The sequence below is a fragment of the Varroa jacobsoni genome, unplaced genomic scaffold (assembly GCF_002532875.2).
Source record: "Varroa jacobsoni isolate VJ856 unplaced genomic scaffold, vjacob_1.0 scaffold_621, whole genome shotgun sequence".
Taxonomy (NCBI): Eukaryota; Metazoa; Arthropoda; class Arachnida; order Mesostigmata; family Varroidae; genus Varroa; species Varroa jacobsoni.
The window spans coordinates 101523-121314 of record NW_019213523.1 but is presented as its reverse complement, the minus strand read 5'-3'; the positions used below and the strand labels follow the sequence as shown (position 1 = coordinate 121314).

General features: G+C 37.8%; 2 protein-coding genes across 23 annotated transcripts in view; one reads left to right on the top strand and one right to left on the bottom strand.

Moving 5' to 3' along the window:
* Positions 1-106: 106 nt before the first annotated feature.
* Positions 107-9527, top strand: LOC111262019 (histone H4 transcription factor). 2 transcript variants are annotated; one of them, XM_022835969.2, is made up of 10 exons: positions 107-202; positions 1122-1326; positions 2750-2860; positions 3156-3234; positions 4142-4293; positions 4658-4817; positions 5394-5495; positions 5809-6045; positions 6507-6589; positions 8204-9527. In XM_022835969.2, the coding sequence occupies exons 1-10, from the start codon at positions 193-195 to the stop codon at positions 8442-8444; spliced, it is 1380 nt and encodes a 459-aa protein (XP_022691704.1). In that variant the 5' UTR covers positions 107-192; the 3' UTR covers positions 8445-9527. The 2 variants fall into 2 exon arrangements, with proteins under 2 accessions (XP_022691704.1, XP_022691703.1); XM_022835968.2 differs by having other exon boundaries at positions 114-324.
* Positions 9528-12653: 3126 nt separating this feature from the next.
* Positions 12654-19792, bottom strand: part of LOC111262020 (galactosylceramide sulfotransferase) — a 56138-nt gene continuing 48999 nt past the window's right edge. For 20 of the 21 annotated variants that reach the window (XM_022835975.2, XM_086968921.1, XM_022835992.2 and 17 more), the window contains 3 exons: positions 18271-18401; positions 17635-17917; positions 12654-17401 (listed from right to left, as the gene is read on the bottom strand). In XM_022835975.2, the coding sequence (XP_022691710.1) occupies positions 16457-17401; positions 17635-17917; positions 18271-18401 (1359 nt within the window). In that variant the 3' untranslated portion in view covers positions 12654-16456. Of the gene's footprint in view, positions 17402-17634; positions 17918-18270; positions 18462-19792 lie in introns of those variants that run through there. The other variant, XM_022835970.2, reaches the window with a different exon arrangement.

The window sequence follows — 19792 nt, the reverse complement described above, 5'->3', positions numbered from 1 at the left end:
AGTAATCTAAATACCAGAGGTACAACACGAAAAAACATTTCTCTTTCCCTCCATATTGCCCTTTCCGTCCTTTTCTGAACTTCGTCTGCTTTCATTGGCGGTCAGTTGTGAATATTTATTTATGTGTCTCGCAATCGCATATAGAACTCCGCTATAGTGTTAAACGTGTACTAAGGACCGAAACAGAGAGTAATGTGCCAAGGTAAATGGCTGTATCTCTGTTAATTTATTCAGCGAATCCGTGATATAAAATTATGATATCGCAGAATTTATCAGCAGACCGGGATAGTTTTCACGAATCAGCCATGTCAAGGAAACGGGAACGTATGTTGAAAAAAGGAAGCTCTTTTGTGTGGTGAAAGCTTCGTTAGAGGTTATCTAGGGTATTTATTCACAAAAGAAAAATATGTGGACGATTAGTTTATGTTACGGCAATAGTACAGGTTTAAAGCGGTGCAATTACGGACAGAAATACTAAAAGCTAGTCTTTCGTTAACAGACCAACTAATCGTTAAAAATGTTTGATTTTGAGGGGATCACCTGGAGGCAAGGATTCTTACTTAACTTCACTATTGATTGCTGTTGATTATGCCACGGTACCGAGTCGAACTTAGTTTTCTATAGCGCTGCAGAAAAAAATGCTTTCTTCCAAAATAAAAAATAAGGGATTTCTACAACGGCGATGTCATTATAACTAACCGATGGGCAGACTAAAGGCAATACCTAAAACGTGATTGCACACTCTTTAAAAAAGGTTTCGTACAGCCTTGCATTCTATTGCTTAATCGGATAGTAAAATAATTAGTGCACTTCTATTATGTATCAGTCGCAAAATCACATGGAAGATTATTTTTAAGTTGAAAGTCGTAAATCTTTTCACGCATTGCCACTTTGATTGTTGCAACATCGATAAACAGGTTAAGGCACCTTGCATTAGGGTAGTTTCTTGCTCACGAACTAAGGCCCATCTTGGTACTAGCTAGGTTTCATACAACAGCAGCAAAACAGTGATATGTATTTCATCATTCAGCATATACCTGATAAAGTATAGGAAAGGTATGTTGTTGTGTGCATTAGAAAGTTTAAATTATAAAAATATTCTGTCTATTTTTCTTATCAAGGACGTGAGCTGCAAATGGATGCAGAAAAAATCGATGAGCCGCACCAAAAATCTGGTGGGAATTCTCGTTCGAAACGACCTCGAGCGTCGTATACGGGACTTGCACCGACGCCTGTCTTTCATAATCTGACCGCTGATCTTCCCTGTAGATGGGCAAATTGTCAAGACATCTGTCCCGACCTTTGCGCATATTACACTCACTTACGGTATTTATTACTTATTACTTACGGCAGTAAATTCGAGTTAAAATATGAAATTCATCCGCACATAATGCCATAATGCCATATCTAATGCCTAATAGATAATTCGCCTAAAAGGTATAAAATTCTATAGGTACTTGAATATGTAACATTTCGCATATAGTTATTGGATCTCTGTAGGACGTTTTTATATTGACAAGCTGCTTACAAACGTCACCGTTGTGCATCATTTAGTATGGTTCTTTTTTTACTAGATAACCTGACTGAGGCACCCTCAGTTATCGCGAGTGAATGGTCCGGAGCTGTGTACGCTGGTTTATACTATCGTCCTCAAACGCCTAGGCGTCTGTTTTCTTCTAAGTCGAAAGCTTTGAAAACGTTCTGACATTATGAATGTCATAAAAACAATATTTCACAAAAAGCGATTGGGATATTGTTTTGACTGAACTGAGAGGCATATGTAAAGAAGTTTCCGAAGATTTTCAATAAAGGTCGAGGTCGTTAATGCTTTTTAAACTCGTTGCTCAATCTGTTGAATAAGCGAGGAACTGTGTAGGCGACGCAACTTGAACGCCAGCGTTTGGCTATTGATTGTTGGCTTAATTTAATGAATATAGCTTGTCAAAAAAAACGATCGCTTCTTGCAGGTTGAACCTATATTATCAAGTTGTCTGTGTACCAAGTCACCTTTAGAAGTGGATGCCTGTTCGTAATGCACCTTAGGCTTATTATGATAGTTAGTGAGAAAAGGGTTTAGGCGATCTTCAAGTGAATTCAATTATACGATTGAGGCATATAATTTAGACTGGCAACGGTGTTAGTTGATACCAGATTGTTCTGAAATATCACTTTTCAAATGTCTTAGTATCTTTATCGTGATGCTTGCAATGCCAACTTAAAAACAACGGAACCTTTTGAAGTTCAGCTGAAAGTCTAAATTTCGACCTGCGCGGGGAAAAAAATGAGTTCGACCACATCCGTTAGGATCTTGCGATATACTTTCAACACCTCTCCTTGTAAGCCCATGTTGTCCATCGAAGCACACTTTGGTTTTGCAAAACAGGGTTACTTCATACATATTAGGTGAAGGTTCGAGTTTTCTGTGTATTATTTCGCATTAGGATAACTGAATATCAGAAATTCGAAGTATGTAGCTTATTCTCGTTAACTGCTTAATCCCGTGAGAAACTATCCAACTAAGCCAACTTTTTCAAGTTGAGATTCTTTAGGATAAGATGTTGATATTTTATTAAAAGGTCCCGGATTGCTCTGTAATACTGCATAACAAAAAACATATTGGAGGAGTGCAAAGTTGTTTTCGATTGTGAGAAGCTGCTTATAGTGTAGTATCGTAATGTTTCTTGAAATTGGTGCATACTGATCTAAAGTTCAAATGTATTTGTCATTTGCCGTTCGTTTGTTTTTCCAGAAGGCACATGTGGACTGGGAAGGACGCTCGTAACGAGACTGGCGAACGGTGTCGATGGAGAGAATGTGCCGCTACTCAGCCTTGGACACCGACTCACGTTTATTATCACGGGTGCGATAGTAATACCAACAATCAATAATAATAATAATAAAAGAAGCAAATATAATCAGTTTTATATCTAGGGGGGATTATCGCCTCCTTAAAGCGGTAAGTGTTTCTAGGCCGTTCTAGTTTGGTTATGTTTTTATGAAGATATCACGATTTAGGTTTAAATAGCAATTTGACAATGAGACGATTTAGGAAGTGTGTGCACAAGACTTACCCTAACACTAAAAAAAAGTTACTAAACATTCAAATCAAACTGTACTATTTGATACAGCTTTTCTATGGCTTTGTATGTTTTCAGGTATCACGAAAAGTTAAAATTGCTAGGGGATCGGAAACTCGCATCCAGGCGCGATTTCAAATGCTACTTACCTACACAGGTTTACTGACTAACTTAAAGTTGTACAGAGAGAGTTAAAAGAGGATTATTTGTGCTAAAAAAATACTATTAAAGTCTGATTATAAAGAAGCCGGCAAAAATGGGCTCACAATTGAAGCCAAATTGGGGCAACCTTTATATAGCTGTGTACGCATATAGTCTTATATGGGTTAACCCTTTCCTATAAATATATTCCTCCCCACAGTTTGTGTCCGTTTGTAAACCACTTAAGTTGAAAGTAAAACCAAGCGATGTAATATTTGAATACTTTTATACACGATTCTATCTCAGACTGGGTCGATATCAACTCCTGTTTAAGGATACTTACCATCTCTTTTTGTCATAAAGAATTTCCCACTGCTAAGCTCATGGTACTGGATTAGACATTATGATGACACGTGACATAGTGTTGCTACGTGCGCCATAATGGCTGCTGAAATAGGTATCAACTGCGTTCGAGATAATGAAAGCTTAGATTGGGAACCATGTCAAGAAAGTAATAACAACGAGGAACTTTGGACCAATTGGCATTTATTGTCCTCTATGTGACTAGCTTATAAAAATGATAATGAATTTTATAACACCGTATATATTGGGATATTAATACCTTTCGACAATTGCCATGTGCGCATATTCTTGGCATATGGATAAGTATAAGTAGAATAACTGCACCCCACGTTTGTGTTAGGATCTTGAAACCTAAATACCTGTACATAAACTGTATAGCGGAATACTTATTTTAGCAAAAGCTATATATGTATGAGTAAGCATAAAGACATTTGGCAATGCAGGCGTTATTTATTTCATTGTTGCACTGCGGATGTTTTAGTCTCTCTCTCTTTTTTTCTTTCTTTCTCCTTAATTCCTATCACAATTTTGAGCTAATAGATAAGTTATATATTTTGTAGAACCGTCACACTGTTGATGTATTTGACGCGTTTGAGTGCGAATGGGCGGACTGCGAGTATGTACTGGAAAGTCCAGAAGACTTCAACTTTCATCTTCTAGTCCATGTTCACGAGACCATCGAAGGCACTGATTGGCATAAGGACATGTACCGGTATAAGTACTTCATTGGTTATTAAAAGTTTTGCTGAACCGTTCGTTCCATCAACCTATTACAGTGGCGTACCGTTATTTTTTAGTACTGTTTCACCAACGTCCTATACTTTTCTTCTACTTGTCTTCACAAAACATCTTCGCCCTTCGTTCTTTCCTGTGGTTATTCCTGCACATAGCAAGATGACCTAAATTTAAGCTTATTCTTGTTTCTGATAATAACAGATGCGTCATTATCGAAATATTATATATATATTAATACTCTAGAGTTCAGTCGGTCCCAAAAACACACCCATCTATTTTGAAGATACCTCGTTTTTCCAAAAAATAATGTTCTATTGTACTGGGTTTTTGCGGTTATTTAGGTGTCAGTGGACGGATTGCCGATTAGACTTTACGTATTCGCTGTTGCGTGGACACGTCAAATCCCACAGCTCGCAAAAAGATTCGTCCTGCTCCACTTGTGGAGCTATTTTCCGCTCAGCTAATAAGTTTCTTGATCATTTTCGAAGGCAGATGCAACCTGTAAGGACCTATTTTTAAGAAAAGTTAAAGCAGTGTGCTGAAACTTCGCGATGAAACGTGATCATGTTCAATGCAAACTACAATTTATGATTCGAAGTTCATATTATTTGATGTTCTTTCCTGCTTTTATTGTTTCTTTTGTCCCTTTTAAGATGTATTTATTATTATTGTTGTTATTTTTGCAACGTGTAGAAAACAGGGAGTCCCAGTATTCCTGCTTTAAATGAGTGAACTAATGCGAAACATTTAATCGCTTTCTAATCTCACACTATGCGAAACGAGTGTATAGACTCAAGACAATTGTTTAGATGTAGTTGGCTTTTAAATGAGTAATGAATTTACTTATAATATTTTCACTTATTTCTACCTCCACCTTAATGTAAGAGACAATCAAATTTCGAAATATTCGAGAAAAATTATCTGGTCTTCAGCTGTCAGATATTACTGATCCTTGTTTATCGTGTGAAACCATTAGGTAATCAAAATATGATGTAAACAGTCGCTGATCATAAGTCATAATAATTGCCTTCTAACTGCTGATTAATAGTGATTTGTGTATTGCCTTTTTTATGTAAGGCGAGCCAGTCGGAGTCATTGCAGTGCCGCTACTGCTCAAAGGCCTTTTTCCATGACCGCATTTTGAGGGATCATGAACGTCAGCATATCTCACAGTACAAGGTTGGTTTTTAAAGCTTCTTAAAAAGCTGCTTGGCTATTTCAGTGGAAATTTTTTCGCGGAAGAAGTTGTTATTTTGCAACTGATAAGCCTTAATGCATCTCTATGACTAATAATAGTAGACGTCAATCAATGGTTTCTAAGTAAGTTAGTTTGTAGAATAGTTCTTCTAGGTGCGTCCAAGTGACCAACTCCGTTGAACGCCGTACAAATGAAGAACGATGAAGAAAATTGAACCTATTGATACGTATGTGAAACAGCCCTGATATTTGATGTCCCCTGATTGATTTTCATGTCATGTTCTTTTGACGACAGTGTCCATTTTGCGAAATGACTATGCCCGCCCCAAATGATCTACGGGGTCACATTGCGACAAGACACACGACGGACAGGCCATTCGCATGTGGTCAATGTCCCAGTCGCTTCAAGCTTCCTAGAAATCTGTCAACGCATGTTGAGCGAGTCCACAACTCGAAGGAAATGCGATGCAAGCATAACGAGTGCAGATTTACCACAAGAAGCCACTATAAAATGCGTAGACATAGATTACAGGTTTGTAATTTTTCTATGCTTGATTTCCTGTATTACGAGAAACGAAACAATACGCTGGGGTAGTGCAGTTTAATTTAAACATTTCAAACTTGGTTACAGGTAATAAAGTTGCATTAAATTATATTAAGGCAACTGAGATTATTTTCTGTGGTTTTGAGCGCCGCATGAAAACAGATACGGGAAAGAAATTCAGTTGCTGTTTAACTCAGTACGCCAGCAATGTTGCTTATTAAATACGTATTTTTATACGCTCACATTTAACAATGTTACAATGACGGTTCAGTATGGACGTTTGTCATTCGACAAACAATTGTTCTGACGATGCGGAAGCGATTTATACATATTATGGTAGAAACAATACTGTACGTACAAACGTATTGCATCAATCAAATGGATGTGCAGTGCGTTTTCCTCTTTATTGATGCTAAGGTTAATATCAATATTTCTATATAATATTCCAGGGTCATTCCGAGGGAGAGAGCCGTATCTATGCATGCCATCTCTGCAGTGAGCGTTTTGAGATCGAAGGTCATCTACTGAGCAGGTAGTTAATATTTACACGTTATCATACAGCGGGGCTAGTGGACAAATGTATTATGCATGATGATACGTATCAAAGCTGAAAATATCTGGATAACTTCGGAAAATTACAGAGTAAATTCGCATTTGTAGGAACTGCTTGAGTTTTGCGGAGTAAAAGCTACTTTAGATTATAATAACTTAATCCAAAGGTGCAATACACCACTCCTGTTGTTAAGTACATTTTGCATACAGATGCATGCAATGGAAATCCATTCGATTTCCGTACTTATTTCACTGAATAACCTTTGTACTAAGCTATGCCTTTATTTTTCCTTGCCTTGGGGCTTTTTCTTTTCCATCCCAGCACATGTTTACCAGTAAACCGCTCTATTACACTTGTAATAGGCTGCCCGCAATATCAAAACGCTGGGCTAGCCTTAATAGTCCCGTAATTTAAAAGGCCGTCAAACTCCGTCACGGCTGAGATCAATAATTTTACAGTCGAACTGTGCGAATGTTAATCCAACTCGAGTAGCTCCAACACTGCGCCCTTAGCCAGATATCAGAGATTTCGATACAACTATTTTAGCGGAATCTAATCAATCATACTTACTGCAGTATAAAAATTAAGCAAAATACTGAATGCTTAGAAAACGGTAGTACTAAAAAGGCTGAATAGAAGCATCGCGGTGACATTTAACCAAAAGCTTAAGAAAACGATAACGGTGTATAATGATGTTAATTGCGTCGTCTAAATAATAACATAATTAAGCCCGTTAGAAGACCAATGAGCATTGGTCAGTTAATACCTAAATTTACCTGATCAATGCGGACTCAGTGAAACTGACTATTTTTTGTGTGAAAATCTCAACAGCCCCTAACAAACCAGAATGAAATTCGTAAACGATCGTTCTTGATAGACTGCATGCCCTAGCCTTCCCATTCATAACCTTGCACGGACGTTCATTGGTCCGCAAGATCCGCCTTCCGTCAATAATCTTTTCTTAATAATAAAATAAAAAGACAAGACTTATTGAGTCCACAAAAACCTTTTTGGGTTGCCTCACAGCACGGCCATATTCAAAGAGCAAAAGCATTAAGAAAAGCCAAAAATGAAAAGCTAGAACGAAAAATTCCTCCCTACACCTCATGAATAAAACATTCTCACAATACTCTCAGAAAAAAAATATGCTTGAGCGTTGGAATCCTATCTAGAGCTCAATCTCAAGAACTTTTTCAAAGGAATGCCTGCCGTAACCAATTCAGTATACAGCGAGGTTCTTACGGTGCATGCCGTTTGAGGTGAGAAACTTGTGTAAAGCGAGGGATAATTTATTCAGGTGTTTAACAGCAGAAGCCGGCGGCGCCGTGAAACTTAGGCAAAGCTGCTGACGCTATCCAAATATTGAAAGGACACGTGCGTTAGGCAGTAGCTCTTATCCTGGCGTTGCACATACTTTCTTCAATGTAATTTGACGAATGAGCTACAAATTTCTAGCAACAATTATAACTATCGGTCGGAAATACAGTCTTACTTTTACCGTATACGCATAGGAGTTTCAGACCAAGTAACTGTAACGTTAGATAGGGTTGTGGGAGGAAAGTATATGACTAACATTGTAATTGTTAATTTCAGACACCTTGTGGCTGAACACGGTCTGCAATGGCCAGCCGGACATCGTCGTTTCTTCTATGTGCGTGACCCAGCTGAAGGCGTTTTTCGCCTGCAAACATTTCGGTATGAGAGTGCAGAAATTTCGGAAATCGTACCGGAGGGAGTTGACATCGATAAAGCTGGAACTGCTGCACTCCGTGCACGGCACGATAATGACGGCGAAGAAGAAGACGAAGAAGGGGGAGAAGCTGGGGGTAGCTGATCAAAGCGATGATGGTTGTGGTGGGGTTTATAATTCTTCCGTTTCTGTTATTGCTGAGGCCGACGATGCCGATTAGATAAATGAAGATACCGGCGGACAAGTTATTGTAGGACACATCTCCGGCCATCTAGAAGACGGTAGAAACCTTTTAGATGACAGGAATCAAAGTCAGGTCGCATGTAAAGTGAGTGAAGATGAGATGCTTGTAGATGAGGAAGCTGTTGCTAATCATAAAGAGCAAATGGACTGTGAGGCGGTTCAATCTTCAACTGAACTAAAGATCTGGAACGTGATTTGAATATAATTTTTTCAGTGAGATGGTCACTATATGAAAATCAGAAATCTCACTCAAGTTGTGAGAGTGTTAAGTTTCTCACTTATGAATAATTTTTTTCGGAACCAATACGTCTGAAGTAGCTAAAAATCTGTGTCCAACCTAAGTATTACAGCATACTTGTTGACACAGGTATACTTTAATGTACAAATTTAAACACAGAAAAAAAACAAATAATCAGTTTAGTGGGACCCGAAAAGTAACCAATTATCATAGTTCATCGTCAAATTGCTTATTGTTTGTTTTGTGCTTTGAAAAGCGCGTGTGTGAACTGCTTTCGGCCTGTCACAGATTCGTTAAAATTATCTTCCTCGGTGCCACTAAAAAATAGGTCACCTAGATTTTAGATCTTCAACAAAATGCTCTCATCATTTAATATTTGTTATATACACTTAGTATCTTTTTTCAACCTTATATCTATGAGTATTAGATGTCTTACCTCTTCAACCTGTAGATGTTATTTTTCCATCGTTCCCCCCTCCATCTATAAAGTGTATTTATGTAATGCCGCATCCTAAATCATCCAACACCTTTTTCATCTATTTCTAACTAAATGCCAAGCTGAATAATTGAGCTTACGTCGTTTTTCAAGTTCCGTCGGATTATTTTTATCATCTTTAAAACTATATATAAAAAAAATAAGATTTTACAGACAAAACTTCATTTATTTTTCTACTTTAGACGTCCCACCAAATGTAATCACCCCATACATACGGTAATAAAATCAAGGTTTTGTGTTTACCTCACAAGCGGTGGTGTCTTCTACTAAAATGAATTCTCCATATAGTTCCATATTTTTAAAATAACCGCAAATTTTTAACGCTTTACAGGTTTGGAAAAATGTTTTAATCAATGTTGATAAGATAGAACTCGTTACCGCATGCTCACTTATTCCTGTGATTAAAAGTAAACTACTATAAAAACTATCATATATTACCACCAAAAAATAAGGCTAAACTGAATAACAGAGGTGGCCGTTTCAATTTCAGTTGATCTAAATTTTCGGTCTGATTTGGCAAACTATTGAATTCTCACATTTATTTAATAATATTACCTCCACACGAAAAAGCAACTTTTCCTTCAAATTCAGTCATACCTCATTTCGGATGAACTCTTTCTTTGTGTCGTAATGTCAAAAAGTATCACTTAGAGGGGATCTATTCACACCAATATAGTGCATCTCAATTTTGTCTTAAGCATTGCAACCTATGGAAAATGTGCAATCCGGCGAAATTCACTGCTTCGATTGAGCAAGTAAAAACGACACAAATATAGACCAAACTTTGGTCTTCTCGTTCAGCACCATTTTTGCAGAGCTCGAAAAACGCCGCTCTAATTATTGCAGATAACAGGCTGTGTTATTATTAATGATCAATGTTTCAAGCACCTATATGTTTCGAGTTTTAGGTGTGGTATCGCCGTTAGGCATTTCATCAGACGAACGGTTGGTTGGTTTCCAACCGTCATGAAACGTCAAGAAAACATGTTTATTCGTGAGTTCGAATCCAGACCACAACATGTCCCTGCTTCAAGCGCCTAAGCCATCTCAGTCGGTAGCCGAGCCAAAGAAGTTTATTTCTGTTAATTTTTTTTTTTACTTGATTCGTCACCGCTATTGTTTTATTTATTTAGTTCACCGAGTTCTTGTAGCACACTAGAATTTTTTGTACATCAACGTATTATCGCCTACTATTTCAACGCAAGTATTGTTTTTGAAAAAGAACATCATTTTCTCAGACACGATCGAAAAAAAACACTAATAAAAATGGGCTGGACTCCCACTTGCTAATTTTTTTTTATTGAACTGTGTTACCTTTTAAATATACTGAATATTTTGATATTTTATCAAGTAGTCATCAGTCGAAGTTATTGGTTTCACCACGTTCCTGACTAATTGATTTAACGGGCCTTCGTTCGTTTATAGTTGATTTTTCTACGACGATGTGTTGAGCACTGGAAGATTTCAGTTCTCTCTGCAGGCCTGTGTGGCTGCTCAATATTAAATGAGTTAGTTTTTCGAGAGATTAGATCGAAAGAGATTACGGAAATATGTGTAGACAACGCTTTAGAATGCGCACGCTTACGCTTGGGGCTTTCAATTTGAATGCGATATCTTTCAGATGGCTAATTAAGAGAAAGAACTGATACTTAAAAAGTCGAGAACATCGCGAAGTACCCAAGACTGTATGATGGTATCGATTTATTCATAATAATGACTTCAAAAAAAACATTACAAACCAGGTGTTTGGATGTTATTGACTCGTGTAAAATGATGATTAGCTGATCCCACAAACGTTAACGATTAGTTTTTGATCATGAATATTAACAAGGGCTGCCTTTGTTATTTACTAAGAACTGGCGCTTACATACAGAGCTGATGGTGGCGAGAATTAGGAATGCATCACATATTATTCACAGTTCAAGAAAAGAAGCCCATGCACACAACGCGATGTCTATTTGTTCCCGAAATCACTATTTGAGATGGAGTTAATATTGAACCATTGCATATATTTCAGAACCAACATTCAGGAGGATCATATCGATCAACGAGACTGTAAAACGCACTGCACACGCTGAATACTAAGGGTGCTACTATTTTTCGACGAAATTATTTCTCATATAATAGTTTTGAAGTTAATTTGTTGTGAGTGGATGGGGCTCACGAAATTTAACATTGTGTTGCTAGGTAGAACGGAACAACTCGCAACTAAAGGTGGACTACACGCACATAGGAAAATCCATCATCTGTAGAAAGTACATATGTATGCAGTCCATTACTGTAAGTCGCAGGCTCGACTTTGGTCATCATAGAGTGCGCCCTCCTTTCCACTCCTAGAATGAAAAACTAGTAAACTCGAGTAAAAAAAAAAAACTAGTAAAACTCCTACAATAATTTTTGAATTAAAGTACAGATAAAGGTCTTTTGCCTTTCGTAACAAATTCGCTGCCATCCCCTTCAAACAGTAGAACGACTTTGTCGCTTTCACCATAGAGTCCACCGTAGTTGGCTTCCAGAAGTTAGGTAGGCAAGATCTTCAATACAACAGCCTGAGCTGTTTTGTGTTCGAAAACGATTAGAGCTCTGCGAGTTAATTAAGCATCTTGTCAAATAAATGAATGAATGGCTCGCCGTGTTAAGTATTGCTGTATAGAGTTAAACCACTAGGAGAGTGATTGCTTAAAAAATATTTTTAATTGGGTTAGTTTTTGCATTACCTTTGAAGCGCCCGCAAGTAACCATTTCGTTGGTTCACTCATTTGTTTGTATAATAGCTCTCTGTTTTCATTGCATTGAAGGACATTTTGAATATAGGCTTACAACATTAACAGATGCCGGAATTGGTAACTGAAGATCCTTGGCTATTTGGTGTTGATGAAAAAATTGAATACACTTTCAGCGCTTAGAAGTAACGCACGCCCTGATGTATGCCAATCGCAGCAGTTAGAGCAGACGATGCGCGTTGGAATTGCGCTATCCGCTCATATTCTTCCCATAACGTGTTACCTTCTCGAAATAAACACGAACATTCCGAGTGATTGATTGGCGAATATATATACGCTTTTTCCGTGTTTCGTATACATACAACCATTATCTGGAAGCAATGTTTTTGCTTCTCCTGTTGTTTGTCTTGATGAACTTCCGTGTTTACTTGGCCTTTTTATCTTTAGCTTTTTAATTATTGTTGTTATATAATATCGTAATAATATATTCGTTACTTTCGCTATGTTATCTCTCTGTCGGTCACCCAACAGCTTACCGTTTACGTGATATCCCTGAATCTCTTCAGGAAGGTGGCAATGTGTCTCTCTTTGTATGGCTGCGTCTACATCTCGGCAACGAGCCGATAATTTCAAAGAAAGGAGAACAACGATACTCAAATTTGAGAGGAAGTATCTCATATGACACTCTGCATACATTTATTATTCATTGTCGTTTCGTTGCTGTTTCTGCTGTATAACATCTTTACGAAACGCGGCAACTGACAAATATATTAATTATCTTTAATAATGTTACTAGTACTACTGTACTTACTCCAGGATATATATTTAATCGTATTTCGCACGTTCGTTCGAAAAGGGCCCATTAAGGACCATGTCTAATAATATCCAGTGTCATTATTTTTCAATTTCTGTTTGTCTGGGCTCTTCATACAACTGCTCTATAATCATCCATGCCAACTATCATACGTATTCTAATTTACTATGAGTATGTTCGTTTTGATCGTTATTTTATTCTCGTTATTATTAATTATTATCATTAGTAATTGTGTGACTATAATTATCTCAAAGGTGAACCTCGATCTCAACAATATTTTTATGGTCCAGCGTTTTGCACTTGAACAGTGAATGTAGATCGTTGGGGTGCTTCCTCGTGGCCACTTCCCATATTTATTATCGTAGCATCGTGCGAAACATTTCATCAGTTAAGCATTGTCCCTTGCGTTAGTACAGAGAAGTGCGAACGTCACGAAAGCAACTATCGTCAATATTATTACCATTACAATTGTTTGAAAATAATAGATCGTGAGCTTCTACAGTACTATGGCTCTAATGTGAATGATAGTTCTTCAAATGATGAGCGATCGTATTGAGGGCATTAACAACTGTTTTAAAAAAGGCGTTTCTAAGGTTGCGTGGCAAGCTGTGTTTGCCGTTGCGAAACCGAAAGTCATTAGTTCAAATCCCAGAAGACAATTAATGGTTAGTAAATATCGGCTTTCAAAAAAAAACAAGAATTCGAAACGAAGAATTAAAAGTATATTCTCGTCATCTTGTAAACTGAGTTGTTAATATTTAAGATCAATTCAGTTGTCTAACAGCGATGTTTTTAGGGAAATAGTCGAACAAGGCATTATCTGTCTCAACGGATCCTCTTGATGGTTTCAAAGTATTTTATAAGCTTACCTCCAAAAGCGATTTCAATAACCATGCGTTAATCGAACAAACGGTTAGCTCGAACAGAGAATTTCACTAAATGTATTCAGTTCATGGTCATGGGGCGTATGACAATAATTTGGATATAGGTGGTAAGCTAGGTACAATGTAGTTTTAAACTGTTAACATCAGTTCAATTTACAGCCATCTTGTATTTACGCAATGGATCATTTGCTAATTAAATTAGCTTAAAACTTGTAATAAATATGATTAACTAAACACAAATAAATATGTAAATAATGGCTGCTCTTTACTATAGTATTGGCATGTTCAACTGTGGCTGAAATCATTTCAAATTTGATGTTTCCCAACGTCTTGCACGTAATAACTCATATATATATATACACTCAAAAACGTAAACAATTAATGCAGCGTGAATGACCCCTACAACAAGTTAAACTCTCAGAACAAACTTTGAAAACCGATATATGTAAGATGCCAACATTAGGCCTGTTTTTGTTTAGGTTTTTCCGACTTAGTCAATGAAGGCTTTCTAGAAGGAAATAATCATGGCTTACATTTAATTGAGCTATGGAGAGAGGCCAATAGTCCATGCTAATATGTGATGCTCTGCCCTCTGACACGGTTAATATTTAATCAGAATAACATATTTTGGTTTTTGTTTGTGACTCCAATGAAACTAATAGAATGGAAACGCTTCATCGACATCCTAATAGCAGGGCACAAGGGAGTGCGACAATTCGCTTCTGTCATTCATCAAATGAATAATTAGCATTTGATTTCGCTTTTGGGTGCATGTTCTAGAAAAAGTTTTGTAGTTTCTAGGGGCAAAGTTTCTAATAGCCTAAACGAGCATGTCAATAGATGTTCGTCATAGCTGACCCTCAACTTAGACCGCTATGGTCCAAAATATATTACAAAGCGATTCTGTATATGGATATGATGAACGCACATGATCTGGTTCATTTTAAACTAAATACTAATTCGATATCACCGATGTTTTTTAGTGCCTGACTTGATGATAAATGCGTATCTTTAACAGCACTAAATTAAAAAAAAAAGGCAAATAAGCCTACATAGACAAACAATCCCACGTATACTAACAACTAAGATAATCGGCAAGCAATTACCTTATGGGCCACAACTAAGTTCGTGTTTATAGTATGACAGATTAAGCCATGTTGCTGTGCTCTCAGTTAGAGGATCATAAAACGTTGATGAAATATTGGGAAATACATAGAAAATATTAGAATTTTTCGCGCCTCAGTTAACGCAACCTAACAGTGGCGCGCCATAGCTTTTAATGAGTGCTGCTTTAAAATGTTTCCACCGACTAGCAGAACCTTTAATGACATATGTAAGTTTCTGGACATCATCTGGAGACGTGGAAGACTCTCTAAAGGTTAAAGAGCTGGTCCGTTAGATGCACAATTTCGATATATATATATATATATATATATGTAATTGACACTTTTTAAGTAAAGTGCATAATCTAAGGTGCAGTTATGTTTAATAGCAGTGCACAATTGAATGCAATGTTTCTGAGCTAGCTATGATGCGAACAGATTTGTAACGACAAATTCAAAGGAAGCTGATTAATGCACCCCTTCTCGACCTGTGCGAGCGAGCAGAGGGATTATAAACTAAGAAATCAAACAAACAAATCACTGAATAAATCTAGCCATTTGCAGTTTTTTTTTTTTTTTTTTTCGTTGGATTTTTCACTGACTGATTTCCAGTTAAATATTATGCCCCTCTCTTCGCTTTAACGTAACCGCGTCATCCATTGCGTTATTTATTACGAAATTTTCGTCCTAAAAAATTCGAGGCCCATTTCAATGATACGTTGTCGTAAACGCAATTAGACATTTACAGACACTAGCCGTTAAAGCATCATAACTGTCATTGTTGTATTCTGTACTTTTTTCCGGTGTTTATGTCACATCATTCAGCGATCGAGCTGGCGCAATCCACTCCGACGACCCGGGTCGCTGTGACGTTCTGTACGAACGTTTAAGATATGATTACTACTATTGTACATAAATAGGCTAGTGAAGGATTCCTAAAAATTTCCATGAGGCCTTAAATGTTCTGTAAGCCATTGTGAGCTTTTTGTTAGATATGGCTGACCCGTCAAAGTACAGGTAGCAATAAAGAAGATTGTGAAGCCAATATGGCAATCCCTAAATTGTGATTCCGTCTATTGGCAATGATCTTTAGTAAGATAGTTATTAGCGATATTCAAAAGTGTTTTATACTATCACTTTATTGGCTTGTGAATCTTCGTTAACTTATAGTCATCCTGTGCGACAATAACTATCGATTTTTTCACGCCAGAATGAGATTAATCTCCGAACTGTATCAGATGTAGCAACTGTTGATTTCGGTCATATCCAAAAACTACAGTTACAATGTTAACGCAATTACCAACATATACTGCTATTTCAGATATCATGCCAGTAACAAAGTGAAAAATTGATCTAAGGAGTAAAAGTACTAATAATAATAACTGCTGACTTCCTACTTTACTCGCTTCCTTTTCTGAATATACGTCTATGTATATATATATATCTACATCAAGCATTCTTCGTGTATATGGATGTGTATGTATAGTCTCTCATCTAGTCACGATCGTTTTGTCATAAAGCATTTACATTTTAAGCTCTATTCCTAAATAAACTACGACGAGGGCTAATTGGAGTGTACGAATCAATATTGTCTAAAAATGATCTTCGTCTGCCTTTTGCTATTCATTATTACTATTATTTGTTGACCATTGTTATCACAGCATTTGAGCGGACCTGGCGAGGAATCGCTGTTTGGCGCGGAGTCGCTCTGTATAGGGAAGTTCAGCGCGAGCCATGTCTGCGCACAAGCGGTTCTCCTCAGCTTGGGTGCTTGTTGTTGTCGTTCTCGTTGTTGTTGTTGTTGTTGTCGTTGTTGTTGTTGTCGTCGTTTTTGTTGTTGCTGATGTTATCATCGTCATTGCCTTTTTATCGTTTGGTGATCCGTTTCGTCTGCTAGTCGGCTGCGTTTGAGTAGTACTTGTCACAGCGGCGGCGGTGGCGGCGGAAAGCTGAACATCAGGACGCAGAACGATACTGAAGACATGTTTGGAATATGCACGTGTTTCCGGTTGTTTCGATTCACCCATGCGTTCGACGCAGTGAGCGTAAATCAAACGTTTCCATAGTCGAAGATTGGCGACCTCCTCCTGCATGCGGTCCCGTCCGAACGCGTCTATGAGCGTCTGAAGTTTGGCTTTGAAATGAGCGTACAAACGGGCATCAGCCGAGTTGTATCGAAGTAATCGCTTTCGCACGTCGCGTGAAATTCGATCATCAGCCTTCCGCTTATTGTGCTTGAAATACATTATGTCTTGACTATCCCAGCAAAAGAGATTCTTAAGTAGGACAAGTGATTCGTTAAAGTACTCAGTAATAAGGACGAGATCAAACTCACGGTCGACCCGTTCAATCGCCTCTGTGATCGCGCTCTCGTTCATGCGGCTGGCATCATAGCCAAGGTCAAAAAACATCTGATTAGGTCCGAATCTCTGTTCATAGCGATTTGACTGAAGGAAGCTCTGGCGATCAGGATCATTGGCAAACTGCTGAAGTGTTGCACCAGTGTAGTTCTGCAGGCCAAAATAGGCATACATAGAATTGAACAGTTCCGCAGGATCACGAAGGATGGTAATGAATGCAGTATCTGGAGGCATCACCTCCTAAAAGGCAGAACACATCAGCCACATATAAGGACACCTTCGGTTAGCGAATTAAGAATCTAATTTAAAAAAAATTATCGAAAGTTCTAGCGGATAGAAAAAGTTAATTCTGCTTTCTTATTGTTTTCTCGATTCCAATCAATTCGATCGACTTTCATTGTTGATTGACACTTATTGTTACTGTTTTGCTTGTTTCGACACAATTGTAATGTTTTATTATTTAATTTGATTACCTTGATAGCTGATGCATCGAAGCGAGTATGGTGCGCGAGTACGTTAAATCCGAAGGCAGGAACCAACTCAACTGGAAGAAGTGTTTTGCTGAAAAGCTTTGGATGCCCGAGATAATTTCCCTCTTTAGGCAGCACAAACGAGAGGTTTCTTCGGTCGCCATAACGCATAATAATGTTCTGTATCGTTGAACTTGCACATTTATGCGTTTTAAGAAGGAAAATATTGTTGACTGGTTGACAGCATTGTTCGCCGCTGCGAAACGTTGTTCGGTTAATGTCCCACCTGCGTCACCGATAAAAAGAAGCCACTAACTATAGTAATCGGCATCTAAAGCCGAGACCAACAGTCTCCATGATAGCATAATCCCTTGTCACGAATAACGATGGACGTCTGCAGTGTCTTACGCTAAAAATGTAATTTTTTCTGATTCACTGATCGCAGCAATTGGGCTTCGTGTTAAATTCAGATACAACAATTATGCGAAAATTATAGGTTAAAAACTAATGAAAAATTTCTAGTTTCCATTTCGAAGGACTACGCTCCAGAGATATTAGATAAGACGAATCGACTCAGCCTAGCTTCACGACATCGCTGATGACTTCTGCATGTAGAAATTAAAGTAGACAGATACTTACTTCTGCTGTTGATACCAGATGGGTTTGGCAAGATAACTGGCATAGTGCATCTGTTGCAGGTGCAACACGGAGATCAGCACAAGACAAGCTAAGACCGCGAGAGTTGTCACATTCCAACGACACAGCAGCGTCTGAAATGATAAATCTCTCATTATTGTCGCGGCGTTTTTTTCATACGTTGACATATGCATCGATTCTGTAAATGAACAACTAGAACTAACTAAGCATCTGCACAACAGTTGGAAGTTACATGCTCTCTGTTCTCAAACTCGCAGGAGAGTACGGTTCAGATTAGATTACCAAATGAAATTATATATATATTTACTTGCTAGCACAAATACTGAGCGTTATATTTTGGCGATGGACTAACCGAAAAGCGACCCTAGCATACCATAGAACGGTGGTGATTATTGTTCATTTCCATAACTGTTGATGTGTCACGATTGTGGCCTCACTTTATCTAGCCTTTAAGCCCGGTGTTCAAGAAGGTGCTTTCTTTATTAACCGTTCAGTTTACTATTATTATTAGAGAGTTGTCCACTAACTGTAATGCGATACTGGACAGAAAATTTAGATTTATGTAGGCGGAAGTTTACGCGCAACAATTGCCTGCTCAGTCTGTGTGAGTGTGGGGTACGTTTCATCACATGGCTGACTAATTAAGCACTATATATGTATTGTATGCGCTTCGTGCCTGTCAAGGTAATCGCAGTTTGTAGTAGATCTATAACTATCCTTAAGAGAGAGTGTCCCGGCCCATCGTGAATGATGCCGCTACGTTTTCCCAGCCATTTGACTTGTTTTCCATCTTACAAACAATGATCTATTCCGCGCCTCTTTTGGCCATACCTTGTCATCCAAGAAAAAAGAACCAAATCGTCCGGGCCGGATTGCTGCTAATGCTGCTGCGTTATTGCTTGTCCTAAACATACCACTAAGACACATTTTATTTAAAACTAACTGCGATATTTGCTTTTTTCTTCTGTTACGGTAAAACGCATTACGATCTCTGATGAGGATTATTTGCTTAGTCATTGCAGTAATCGTTAGCAGGTAAAGAAATTGGTCAACATTACACTGTGTGTGATGTACGGGTAGATGGAGACTGATCGCAGGAAATCTATTGTGCGATCTGATCAACTTCTACGTCCGACTAGAGTACCTTGCCTCGTGATAAATACTATACGGTGCTGTGTGGAGTAGGTATTTGTTAGGGTACAAATATAGAGGAAAACTGGCGGACAATTAATAGAAGATGTTATTCTGAATGATTTGGCCTTGAAAGTTTCAATTAATTTATATATTGCTCTAGTTTATTACTTCCTTTTCTGACAATTATATTGGTTAAACGTTTTCCGTCTGCGATAACCTTGTCGTAGATAATGCATTGCTTATTCGTTCTGAGGGTAGGCAAATACTGTTTTTCTTTATTTATAGTAACATGTTATTAATTTTGAAGTTATGCTCCGATTATGTTTTTGTGTTCCATTAGTAATGGTTAGGTACTAATCTAATGGTTTAT